At 34.9% G+C, this 12,999-nt stretch overlaps 2 protein-coding genes across 2 annotated transcripts; one reads left to right on the forward strand and one right to left on the reverse strand.

Moving 5' to 3' along the window:
• Positions 1-4,132: 4,132 nt before the first annotated feature.
• Positions 4,133-7,101, forward strand: LOC145614105 (peptidyl-prolyl cis-trans isomerase FKBP20-2, chloroplastic-like). Its single transcript, XM_081669103.1, has 7 exons — positions 4,133-4,252; positions 4,969-5,074; positions 5,259-5,473; positions 5,563-5,672; positions 5,998-6,106; positions 6,176-6,252; positions 6,575-7,101. Exons 1-7 carry the CDS (start codon positions 4,201-4,203, stop codon positions 6,692-6,694), a joined length of 789 nt encoding a protein of 262 aa, XP_081525229.1. The 5' UTR covers positions 4,133-4,200; the 3' UTR covers positions 6,695-7,101.
• An 87-nt stretch (positions 7,102-7,188) lies between these two features.
• Positions 7,189-11,964, reverse strand: LOC145614104 (cationic amino acid transporter 9, chloroplastic-like). Its single transcript, XM_081669102.1, has 8 exons — positions 11,316-11,964; positions 9,508-9,917; positions 9,205-9,381; positions 8,892-9,116; positions 8,491-8,667; positions 8,156-8,392; positions 7,867-7,956; positions 7,189-7,749 (listed from the first exon to the last, which is right to left on the reverse strand). Exons 1-8 carry the CDS (start codon positions 11,572-11,574, stop codon positions 7,600-7,602), a joined length of 1,725 nt encoding a protein of 574 aa, XP_081525228.1. The 5' UTR covers positions 11,575-11,964; the 3' UTR covers positions 7,189-7,599.
• Between the last annotated feature and the right edge of the window lie 1,035 nt (positions 11,965-12,999).

Raw genomic sequence — 12,999 nt, forward strand, 5'->3', positions numbered from 1 at the left:
AGTACTTTATTAAAAAAAAAATAAATAAATAAAAAAAAAATAAAAAAAAGAATCACACATATTGGCATATAGCCATATAGGAAACAAACTAGATTAGACCCGTGTGTTGCACAATTGAATTAATTTTTATTATATGCATAAAATAAAGTTTTTATACTTGTGTAAGTGGTAATTTTTTTTTGTTAGATAAATGTATAGTGTAGAGATCAAAAAATAAATAAATAAATAAATAATGACATCACTCATAGAAAATGTAGGGAAAATTTTTAATGTTAAAATGACACGTAGGCTAATTTGTGGGTTGATGATGTCAGCAAGGTTTTGTTTTAGCAATAGTTAATAGATTTGTTTTGTTGGGCATGAGGTTGTTAAGATGTTTACGTAGTCAACTTCACATATCCATATATAACGTCAAAGGCTTTCTTTTTCTTTAAACTAGTGTCACACGGCGCATTCCATTGTCATACTTTATAAATTACCGTTATTAAATAACCACTAGTATTACGGAGTTCTAACTTACTAATAACGGCTACCATCAAAACTAATCAAGAAAGAAATTAATTGTAGAGTTAGACCAAAATTCAATGGCAGTAGAAAAAACTCTGATAAAGAGGGACAGAGACACAGAGTTGCCACTCAAAGTTCTTATCTGGTTATCTTTCTCCTAAAACTGATCTTTCTGGCAGTTGACAAGAAATTGTCTAAATACAACACTACCTGCAGAAGCCTTCCAAGCAGCATCAGTGAAAAAGCTCAATATACTTGACAGATGTTCGTCAAGGCTGCAAACTTTACTGGCTTCATATTGATATACAGAGCATCTATTAGATGAAAATCAGTATTGTGAACTATACTATGACTTCAAGTGTCTTGTAGCTGGAGCGACCAAATCTTTTGCTAACCCGCATTCTGCTTGTCTGCATGATACACTGCAGTTCAAAGAAAGATTCCACAAATTATGCATAGTCAACATGAGAAAGCATAACAAACACATGCATTAACATAATCACAGATTCACAGTAGGATAAAGAAGAAATTTAATATTAGAAAGATACTTAGTAAAATACCACATACATACGCATCAAATGACCCACCATAACCCTTCCTCTCTTGACAAACACACATAATAACACCACTCTTGCAAGTCGAAACAAAACTTATAACATGTCACCCATAAGGCCATAATAGAGCTATCCCCAATTTAAAGAACACGCTCTTGAGTCATAACAGCTAATTTGCTTACTAGCTGACACTGAAGATCAAGCACCAAGAGTTTTTTTTATTGACAACTCCCAAAAGGCTTCAGTTTTGATTGAAATCAAATTATATGTAATAGGCCTTAGATTCAATTGAAATAAATTACTAATAGGCTTTAGATTATCCACACATGCTACACATACCAAGAGATTTACCTTTCTTCTCTGACACTTTAGGGGCAACGGAACAAGTAGAAAATTCTACAGCTATTGTTTGCACAGATGCTCAACTGAGAGAGAATACACTAACACATTCATTATACTTCGTATTAGACTGAAACTCCCTCAAATAATCAGGGTGAGGCGTAGTAAAACCTAAAGTAAAACCTAGATACATGGGGCCTAGTAAGGTAGTGAGATCGTCAGAGCTTTCTGCAACGATTGGTTGCTGAGGAAACCTCAATAAAATCTGAGAGGAGGTAAGATTACCAATATAACTACAGCTAGCCACCTTTGTGCAATAACCTCCCGGACACATGAGATGACATGGTATCAATTTGGCACTTAATTTTCTATCAATTAATGATACTGATTTGTGATTTAGACCCTAGGCAAGCATATTAATTGGAGACTAGATGAGCATCACTTTTTGGAGGTTCATCACTTCTTGCTAAGATGAACCTCGTTTTCTAAGATGTTAACTTATTCATGCCTTTCTGATTTGAGACTCCACACTTTCATGATGAAAAGATGAAAATTAACCTCACAGTATTGCCCCCTTTAGGAGCTTTTGGGACGCCAAAAAGGGGACCATAAGATGAGACTACTCTCTCTTGAATCAAAGATCTAACCGAAGCCCATTCCGACAATTAATGAACATAAAATTTTCCATGATAGTTGGAACTGAACTGCCCATATCACCCTCATCCATGATGTCCTTAATTCTTCGCCGTATCATAGGAGAAGGAGCCTTAACAACATATCGGTCTCATTACTTTATAGGTATATCTCCAGCTAGCAACACTCCTTTATCCTTCTTTTTCCCAATTAAATGATACTTGTATATAATTCAATGTTCCAAACAGCTTACAACACTCTCCATCTCCTTAAAATATCGGTATCTCTAAGATCAATATCAAAGCATTAGCCAAATCTCTACGACTTTACAAAAACCGATAACACGGTCCATCTTACCCAAAACCTATCTACCCTATGCCCTATGGCCCTTCCGGCTTCCATATACTTCTAGGATCAAAACAAGGGAGGATACAATCCTGAACCCTTCTCTAATTACACCCACCAAAGTCAATCGTACATTCAGCTTAGAATAAATTCAATCAGACAGCAAAAAATCAAAAACAAGTCAATCACATAATATCAACTCATCAAATCAACAAAACCCCAGAAATTCAATAACTTTCATCAAAATCATCTAATGGGTATTAACAAAATCATCAAAGAAATTCAATCAAACCCACAAAATCAACCATAACCCTTATATAATTCAACAAAATAAACACTATAATAGATCAAAATTAGCAATAAAACTAAGAAAATTAGAAGGGCATACCCTTAATTAGAGGGCTTGGCATGTTGCTTGAGAAGACCAGAGAGAGAAGCACAATGGGTAGAATCATAATTGCAATTTTCACAGCATTTCTGAAGCTTTTGAATGACATCAATACAATTTTTAGGATTGAAATTTTTCTTCGATAAACAAGATTGAATGTCACAGGCTTGTTTCTTGCATGGCTCTTTGCTTGGCTGGGCCATCTTTTCTTTCGCTCTCAATTTGATCCAATTTTTAGTCTTCCAAATTCTAATTCCCGATTTTCTTCTTTCTTGCCCTAAACTACAAGCAAATTTTTATATTTTTCAAAGAAAAAACTAGAAGTATAGTAGAATGTTCTTATTTACAAAGAATTTGTTTTTTTTTTTTTTATTTATTTTGTATTGATGTCATGTAAAAAACTAGTTTTTGACTCGGGTTATACTCGTAATATTGTTTATTGGATTTGTGTTTCTAAATTTAATTAGTTTCGTATTTTGATTAGTTTTTATTATAATTTTAGAGAAGCAATTGAGGCGGCTTATGTTATGGCACACCTCAACACAATTGTTTATTTTATTTAGAGTTTGGATCGGAAAGATATTATAATGACGACTATTGTTTATCATTAAATCATGTACTACTAAAAGAAAATTTAGACTTTTGTCAACTATGTTAGATTGTTAATTGGTAATAGGCTATATAGATAGATAGATACTAATTACATCATATTCAAGGTTGCTTAATTTACAAGGAGTGAGAATGATATGCTAATGATGTAGATTAGGGAGTCTTTGTAGGGAAGAAAATCAAGGAATTAAGGGGGCAAAAATGTGCTTCATGCATGTGCAAAATGCCAAAATCTACAAAGGTTTATTTAAGATAATATGAGAATTGACACAACTTGTGAACTTGACATGCTCTACCCGAGACAATAGAACTAAGAAGTTACAATGTAACAAAGTGCCTCTATAAATCTAGAATACTTATAAATTTATAATAATAACTAATAAGGTGCATGTCTTCTTTTAAAGTGACTTACTACTAGATACTTTCTCACTCCACTAATATAAGTTTTGTTTACCTTTTGTTGTAGTGGTTGAATTAAAAAAGTAAGATAGTGGAGTTTGGTTGATTAAAAGTGAATATAATTATAAACAGAATGGGATTTGGATGATCAATGGTGAACACAAATAACTCACATGGTCTAATTGATTAAAATTGTATCAAGTAATACGAAGTAGATAGAGGTTAAATGAGATTTTTAGAAGAAATGAGACTTTTAATTAGGAACGAAAGGTGTAATTAAAATAATGGAGGGTGTGGAGCGTAAATACACAATAGCTGAAGGGCTTACGTGAGGAAAAAATGATCTGAATGAAGATAACAAGGAAAGCAAACTGCTGTCAGCAAATTTTCCCCAGAATATTAACAAAAATTCTTGGTATTAAAGCCATGATTATTTTCTCATCACCTTCTTCCCTTCAATCCAAACCATTGTTCTCTTGTAAGTCTCTCTCTTCCCCTATCTCTGTTCAATTTCTGACTTTCTACTTTTTTATATTTATTTTGTGGTATGCAACTTCTATGAGTTATCAGTTGTATAATCAAGTGAAGTACAAAATTCCCAGTTGGTAGTATAAATTTGTTTGTGCATTTCATAGCTTTCTGCTAGAGTTTATCTATTTGTAGAATGCATCAATTTTTGGTAAATTCATTTTTGAATATAATGTTTATGCTTTTGCAATTCAATAGTTACAAGTTGATTAATTTTTAATTTAATTCTGTAGTATGAATTTGCTTCAATTTATAATACCCATTATCCAGTTTCCTTTGTTTTTTCAATTGGAAACTTTGAATAGGCCAAATAGGGGGAGATCAACTTGGTGGAGGAGGGGAGGGGGGAGGATTGGGGAATAGCTGATTTATTGTTACTTCCTCGGCCCGGAATTGATTATTGTCACGTTGATAGTGTAATTTGACGAGTAGTGACTAGTAAATCCAGACGGAGGTAGTATATATTACATGAACTTTGATGCAAGTGCAAAAGCTTGTCACCTGTCACCCATTCTTTGAAAATGCAGTTCGAGTGACAGAATGAAGTGTTAAATGTTTTAAAGAATGTAGAGGGTATAAGGAATTGGTGATTAGTGTATCTGAGTATCTCAATTATTTGAGGGGCATACATAGAGTTTCTCATTACTTTGCAAATTCGACTTGTAGATAATGTGGCATCATGTTGCCCTACACTCAAGTACTCCTTTTTCTCGAGAAAGCAAATATCTTGCTGCCATCCAAGCAGACCAAGCTGTAGTTTAGAACAAAATAGGTAAGAGGTAAATTGAATGTTTCGATTACATATGTTCTGTGCTGTTGCTCTTGTCGAAATCCTGCTCATGTTATTGCTGGTGCTCTTGCTAGTTAAGTCCAGCTATTAGTCTAAAAGAAAGAAAATATGTTAAAAGTATGAAACTCTATTCCACTTCTTCATTGGTTGCTAAATGGTTATGCAGTGAACAGAATGACAGTAAAGTGCTGTCGGAAGATAAAACTCTGAGAAGGATGCTGCTCGTTATGTTTGTGACGTCTAGTTCTTTTCCAACTTTATATTCTTATGGGAAAACAAAGACTAAGAATCCATATGATGAAAGACGCTTGCTAGAGCAGAACAAGCGGATACAAAGAGAAAACAACGCTCCTGATGACTTTCCAAGTTTTATCAGAGAAGGTTTGCTTTGCACCAACATTCTTGGAACATATATATGATTCAGATGCAGCCATGTCTTGTTTCAATATTGTCTATTATTATTTGTTCAGGTTTTGAGGTTAAGGTGGTGGCATCTGACAATTATATAAAGCGTGATTCTGGACTCATATACCGAGATTTTGAAGTCGGTCAAGGTGATTGCCCGAAAGATGGCCAGCAGGTTTTTGTTTCTTGTGTCCTGAGGGTTAAATTGTTCCTTACACCTTGTGTCCTTGATTTGTGCATATGCAGAATGTTGGGAGTTATAACTAAACTAGAACAGTCACCTTGATACTAGATTAGAATAGTCAAAGTTATCATAAGGTACTTCAAATTACATGGATACTAATTTAAGTTTCCCTATAATCAAATTCTCGGTGGAAGATGTACACAAAAAGATACTCGATTTCTGGTTTTTTCTGTTGTACCTGTTAGAGTTGAGAGAAAACTATATCTCTTGATGGATTAAGCCTGATCTCTGAATACCTCATATTATACTTATGCAGGTCATTTTCCAATACATTGGGTATAATGAGTCAGGTCGCCGTATTGACAGCACATACTTGCAGGGTGCTCCTGCCAAAATTAGGATGGGCACTAAGGCACTGGTGCCAGGTGAGAAATTTGAAAATGTTGGACGTAATGAGATCCTGAAATCTATTCTAATAGAGGGATTTTGAACAGGATTTGAGGAAGGTATACGTGACATGAAACCTGGGGGTAAAAGAAGAATAATCATTCCTCCAGAACTTGGACCACCGGTCAGTTCATTAATGCTTGAAGTTGCTCTCTTTATCTTTCACACTTATATTGATATTTTGTGGGTGTAAAACTTATCATATGAGCTATTGTTACAATGCACATCTTTTGTGCTATGTTTGAGACATGAAAAGAGGTGCTGATTGAGTAAAACTTACACAGATGGAAGTGTCAAAATTAGCTTTCGTATTATTACCAGAGTACAAGACTATTACTTGATATGAGGAAGACAAAATGTGTTAGTGATGATGTAGAAATATAATGTATAGGACTATGGACAGTTCTTGAGTTAGGTCAATTCATGATATCATATATAATTTGCAGGTTGGACCATCAACTTTCTTCAGTGCCAAACAGTTTGAGGTTTTTGACGTAGAGTTGGTGAGCATCAAAGATTGTCAGAGGAGAACCATAGGATTCTATTCCGATGTAGTCTGTGATTAAGTAGGGAGGTAAATCCAAGCTGAAGTTGCAAGTTAACATGGATACGAGTTGTGTTTCAAACCAGTCCTTGGATTCAAAAGTATACTTTCCATTTTGACATTTCTCAGTTTGCTCCAGGTTTTCTGGGGGAACTAGAAGATTGTCGATTTCAAGAAATCCGTAGGAATTAGGGTTAAATTGTGGGAGATAGTGATGCTACTGATGTATTATGCTCTCTGTGGAGTATTATGGTTGATCAATTGAAGTTATTGTTTCCAATGAGCCACACAAGCCAATTTTGGCATAAATTTTGTACTGGTACAAAAATTCAAAATCACCATTTAACAACAATTCAGAGTAACTCATTTGATATGCTTTTGTTTTTGACATGGAATTGCCAAATGTTAAAAAGAATGCAAGTCCAAGGAGAAGCATTGGATTTCACTCTGGTGTTGTCTGCAATTTTTTTTTTTGTAAAAGGTCACCATAGCTTTAAATTGATAAATGGATACAAGTTCAAAGTTCTGCATTCCAAGCCACATAAATGATTTTTAATGCATGAAGAGAACGAACAAGAGAGCAATATCTGATTAGAATGTAATTTGGGACAAAGACTTGATTGGTTTACAAGACTCCTTTAAAATAATTTAACCACGTCAAACCAATCAATTCAACATGATCCACAGTCTGGGATCTTGAAGCTGTGAAAAAATAAATGCCTCGAGGGAAACCATTAATTACAAGTGCATGTACAAATATGTAAAACAATTGTTCAACAATATCACCCCAGCAAATTTTCTGAAATCAAGCTGCATATCCTCTGACAATCAACAGACGATTCCCGGTTAGCATGCACCAGCATCTGATGGCAAAAGAATACAGTATGCTCTGTCATGTAAATGAGTTTGTTTACACCTTCAAAGAAACTACTTCAAATGTGGACTTTCAGGAGATGTCCTATGGTAGACAATGGTTTCATCTGAACTTGGTTTTGCATGAAACTGGCCGTAGAAAGCATATATGCCAACTGTAATGAGACTAAAGACCACAAATCTCACCCATGCTTCATAATGCAGCTGCAAAGCAAGATTTCTAATATTATCAAGATTGAAACATTGAAATAAACAGTGTTTTTTCTAATTTCTTTTATTGCAAGGCATTTGAACATGTGATTAAGGCAAAATGAGGCAAACCTGAGCGAACAAGAACATGTTGAAAAAAATGCAGAGAGCTGGCAAGAAAGGGACTGCTGGACAGGAAAACCCTGGAGGATGTGAATAGACCTGGAATAAGAAAACACAAATGGATTACATAACATAGAAAATAGCAATCTGAATTCATCAATGCTTCTGAGTTACTTAATGCTTTTACATTAAGGAAAGGTAGCAGGGGCAATAAGATAACTGATGCTGAGATCTATTGGTGCTAAAGCAAACTAATAGGTATATGATCATTAATATAAAAATAGTGGAGAATGCTCACTTGACGGACATAAAGAGCCACTAATGCAACTATAGCTATGACCAAAGGTATGATCAAGAAGTAGAATGAAGCACCAAAACGATACGTTAATCCAGCTCCAAATCCACAGCAAGCCAACAGAACCAGCCACAGTACACCTTCTGCCCATTTAGAGCACCATCTGGTTGATGCTTGACTAGGAGATTTTTCTTCAAACCGGAGAGATAAAACACAGGCAGCCACTACAGAATAGCCCGTCTGAAGAAGAACAAGAATTCAGAATTCAAGCAAATCCAGAGATGGATGAATATATAAAATAGTCAAATATGAAGCTTAACAGTGCGATTCTAACATACCAGTGTCCCAACTGAGAGAATATGAGAAAGCACGTGCACATTAAGTAGTCCAGCCATGACCGAAGCCACGAGACCTACCCAGACCTGAGAATTTATTGGAGTGTGCCGCTTCGGATGTACTTTAGCAAATAATTTAGGTAATAGGCCGTCCCTTCCAAGCCCAAGGTATAACCGAGACTGTACATTAGAAAACACTAAAGAAATAAGCAAACTTGTATGAATGGTAATATAAGCCATTCCTTCAAATTTTCAAATTTAAAATTTTTAATGGACCATCTCCATTATTATACACAAACGAGACAAAGTAGGAGCCAGCAACATCAATTCATGTAGATCTGCCACACCATGCAAATGATAGGAAAGACACTATATTCTAAAAATGCGTCATTGCATCTATTCACCTGAACATAGAGTCCGACCAGAAGGGTAGTTGTAAGCCCAGCAACAGCACCAACACTGATCAGAACAGAGACAAATTTCAGGCCTTTGGATGTAAATGCTGCGGCCAATGGAGCCTCTTCACCAAGAAGATTATAAGGAACCATTCCAGTGATCACCAAGCAAACACCAATATATAGCCCTATGCAGATGAGAAGGCTTCCAATTATGCCCAATGGCAAATCCCTCTAAAGCATCAGCAGAGAATCAAATTATACAAGGATATATGTATATAAAAAGGAGTAGAATCAGCAATCTCAATCTCATATGACTTACCTGTGGGTTTTTAGATTCTTCAGCAGAATTAGCAACAGCATCAAATCCAACATAAGCAAAAAAAACTACAGTTGCTCCAGTTAAAACTGCACCATAACCATTCGGAGCAAAAGGAGACCAATTTGACACATCAACCTTAAATGCCCCAGAAATAATAACAATAATCACAATGACTACCTGCATGTCAACACAAAGTGCACAGCTATGTCAAATACATTTAGCTTTTGCACTCAACATATCCTATAACTTCATCATAATAGGAGCAATTTAGCAACTGCCAGTAATATCATAAAAGGACGGTACCTTTGTGACAGTCATGAATGAGTTCACAATTGAAGATTCTCCAACACCCCAACATAAAACTATTGTCAGGATGAACAAAAGGATAGGAGCTAACACGTTAATCGAGAAAACTCCTAAGTAATCCTTGGTACCATGTCCTATCCAGTTTGGAATATTTCCCTTGACAGAGGGAAACAATTCTAGTAAAGCAATGGCGTAGCTGGCCAAACTCCTTGCAATACTAGCTGCCCCAATGTGGTAGTCAAGCATCAGTTGTGCAAACACCAAGAAAGCAGTGAGCTCATTGAAAGCGGAGTATGTATACAGATATGCTCCTCCAACAACAGCAGGGAAACGGGAAGCTAGCTCAGCATAACAGAGTGCATTGAGTATACATGACACTCCAGCAAGTATGAAGCAGAGTGTCACAGCTGCGTATCCAAAAGAAATTCACGTAAGCTTTTTATTCTAAAAGAAACAACATGCTGTTTTCAAACAAATATCATAATCGAAATATCAGGCCGTATATCTGAGCGAGAACATTTGTCAATGTAGTTTGAAGTATTTTTAATTTGTTCGTGCCGATTTTCTTGCGCCCTTACCAACAATCACAAAATTATTTGACAAATACAAAATCCCAAAACTATGTATCAAAATGCACAAAGATAGAAGTAATATAAGCGTTGAACCTTCTTTCAAGAGAGAAGAAAGACCATGAATGCAACAAGGTTAAGTTGGTAAACAGGGATAAGATAATTCCGTAACATAGGACTGTCAAGAAAACCACTAGGAGATAAAGAAGAGAAGTACTCAAGCATCAATTGCAGCAATGCCAATATTTCAACCAACATACTGAGATTACTGATTGTTCAGCATGCTGCCATTGATATTTTGATGAAGAGCACTATTATAGTAAAATCTGGGGAACAGCCTCCAAATTCATGTAGTTGATTAGCCCTTATTGGAGTTTAATCTTAGTACCTACCAGAGGCAGTCTAATAAATAGGCTAGATAAGCCTGTTATCAAGAACTCAGCCTCTGACATGGTTATCTTCTGAGTTCTAACCAATCACCCTCTCTTTTACCGATGCCCATCAGCCAAACAACTTTGATCCCATATTACCTATAGTTCAGCTTCCTGCTAATTTCCCTTCTTAATAGTTTGAAATGTAACAGAAAATTCAAATACTTGACAACCATGACAGGCAATCAGGCATGGTTATAGCTTGAAATAAATTATTAGTACACAGCAACTTCATCAGGACCACTAAATTCGATAGCAAAGTCAATCAATTCTTCAGTACTTCCCTCTTTGTCACCATAATGAAACTACCTAAGGTGGGCTTTGAGATACACTATCCATTATTTAAGGTAAGGCCACCTCAAAACCAATATCATTCACAAACCCTCTACTGAAATCCACAATAGACAACAGAATAAAACCAAAGATAGCAACAAAATGGAAGTATAAACAGTGATGGGTCCCACCGGTGACTCACCGGCTACCCCACGAATTTGAACCTTTTCAGCAGTGGGAAGACACGCAGCTAAGTCTAAGTTGTCCCAATGGATACCATATCATTAATTACTCAAGTTGTCCAAAAAGATGCAGCAACTCCAAATGTAATATTTCTTTTTACAAAGCAATTAACACAGCAAATATCACCAACAAACAATCAATCAAACCCAGTTCAATTCAAGCTAAAAATTGAAAATAAGACTGACCCACTACAGAAAAACTCAAAATAAACATCTAAAAAAACAAATTTAACAACAATATACACTAAATTAGAACATACAATTCAAAAACCTAAAATTATTGTTTATACCTGGGCCAGCATCATGAGCAACAGTACCAGTAACAACAAAAATCCCGGCACCAATCGAAGCTCCAATACCAATAAGAACAAGCTCAAACAGTCCCAACCGCCGTACAAGGCCGTCACCGGAGTTCGTACGAACGTCGGAAGAATTGGGTGCGAGGGGTTTACTCCGGCAAGCTGATTCCCAGAAATGCGAAAACCAATTTGGTGAAGAAGATGAAGATGAAGCACCACCATTGTTCTTCTTCTGCCTACCCAAATTCATAGCTCTAAATGATTAAAACCCAGAAAAATTACGGCGAAAAAATTTCTGGGATTTGCACTTTAATGGCGGGTAAAATGAACTAGTATGAATTGAAGATCATAGTAATTGAACAGATTGGAAAACAAAATGAGGAGAGAGAAAATGGGTATTGGTTGATTGATTCTGGAAATTTCAGATGATTAAAGGGATTTCGATTGGATGATAGAAGATTGGAGTGTGATGTTCGTGGAATCTGGACAGTGATCCAATTACTGGCTATGAATCACCCAACAAACAAACGACGAAATTGGAAGAATTTTTGTGTAATTTGATTCCAATTGGTTTTCTCACCTACTCCTGTTTTTGTGTTTTTTTTTTTGTTGATATTTTTGAATTTTTTTACAGTTATTTTCAAAGTAACTAACTTTTTTCCAAGTTGGTTTATTAAATATACAAAGTAGGAGACACACGCAAAATTGTGTGTGCAAGATAAGAAAGCTATATGACTCGATTTTTATTTTTATTTTCCGAAATATTATCTTCCAAATTCTAAATATAAGTGACTTTATAAATTGATGAAATCATGGATATGACTTCCTTTAAAAAAAGTTAAAAAAATTAAAAAAAAAAAAAAAATAGTTAGCTTTTAACTTTTAATAAACAATGGTAGGTTTTTTTTTATTATTTATATTGATGGTAGTTATTTTCAAAAAAAAATGAAGGTAGTTTTTTTTTTTTTTTTTTTTTTTAATAAAAGATGAGAGGGGTATTTTGGGAAAAAAAAATTTATCACCCAAAACCCCCTTTCACTTTATATATTACTATAGATATCTTTGTCCTAAAATTGGAGTGTGCATTTAACACGGTTCTTAAATTTGTATTTTGTATTAATTTTGAAGCATGATAAAATTTCGTGTTGATTGCAATAATTAAAGTTTAATTTACAATAGCATTTTACATTTAATGTTATTAAAAATAATTGATTATTATTTTGTTTTTCTTTTTTAAACGATTTTTATTTAGTTTGGCATGCATTTAAATTAGTGATTTTTTGTGTACTTTAGTAAATGGAATGTTGAGTGGATGTATTGCAAATTTCAATTTTTGAAATTTTCATTCTCATCTTCTAGTTTGGGGATCCTAGTGAGGTGGAACATAAAAGAGATGGTCACATTCGGGGCCTCTTCAGATTGTTTTCAGTTTAGTTCGGTTCAGCTCCAATAAGTTCAGTTTAGTTCTTAATTTTCTTATCTCATAAAATATTCAGTTCAGTTTAACTCCTATAAGTTGAGTTAAGTTCAGTTCAGTTAAGCTTAGTTCAATCAATCAGAACAGACCCTTAATCATTAATAAATTCATTCAAGATCGCCATAAGAATGGCCTTCACAAGTGAAAAATGAGCAACATGTTATTGAAACTTGACAAAGGTGGCACATTACCTCTTTT

The sequence above is a fragment of the Chenopodium album genome, chromosome 25 (assembly GCF_948465745.1).
Source record: "Chenopodium album chromosome 25, dcCheAlbu1.1, whole genome shotgun sequence".
Classification (NCBI taxonomy): Eukaryota; Viridiplantae; Streptophyta; class Magnoliopsida; order Caryophyllales; family Amaranthaceae; genus Chenopodium; species Chenopodium album.

What these genes read in the sequence shown, in the direction of transcription:
- LOC145614104 (XM_081669102.1), bottom strand. Translation starts at nt 11,574, where the DNA reads ATGAATTTGGGTAGGCAGAAGAAGAACAATGGTGGTGCTTCATCTTCA. An exon ending in TGCTCATGATGCTGGCCCAG is followed by an intron (nt 9,918 to 11,315) that starts GTATAAACAATA and finishes TTGGATACGCAG; the next exon opens with CTGTGACACTCTGCTTCATA. An exon ending in AAGAATCTAAAAACCCACAG is followed by an intron (nt 9,117 to 9,204) that starts GTAAGTCATATG and finishes CTGATGCTTTAG; the next exon opens with AGGGATTTGCCATTGGGCAT.
- LOC145614105 (XM_081669103.1), top strand. Translation starts at nt 4,201, where the DNA reads ATGATTATTTTCTCATCACCTTCTTCCCTTCAATCCAAACCATTGTTC. An exon ending in GCCCGAAAGATGGCCAGCAG is followed by an intron (nt 5,673 to 5,997) that starts GTTTTTGTTTCT and finishes ATACTTATGCAG; the next exon opens with GTCATTTTCCAATACATTGG. An exon ending in CACTAAGGCACTGGTGCCAG is followed by an intron (nt 6,107 to 6,175) that starts GTGAGAAATTTG and finishes GATTTTGAACAG; the next exon opens with GATTTGAGGAAGGTATACGT.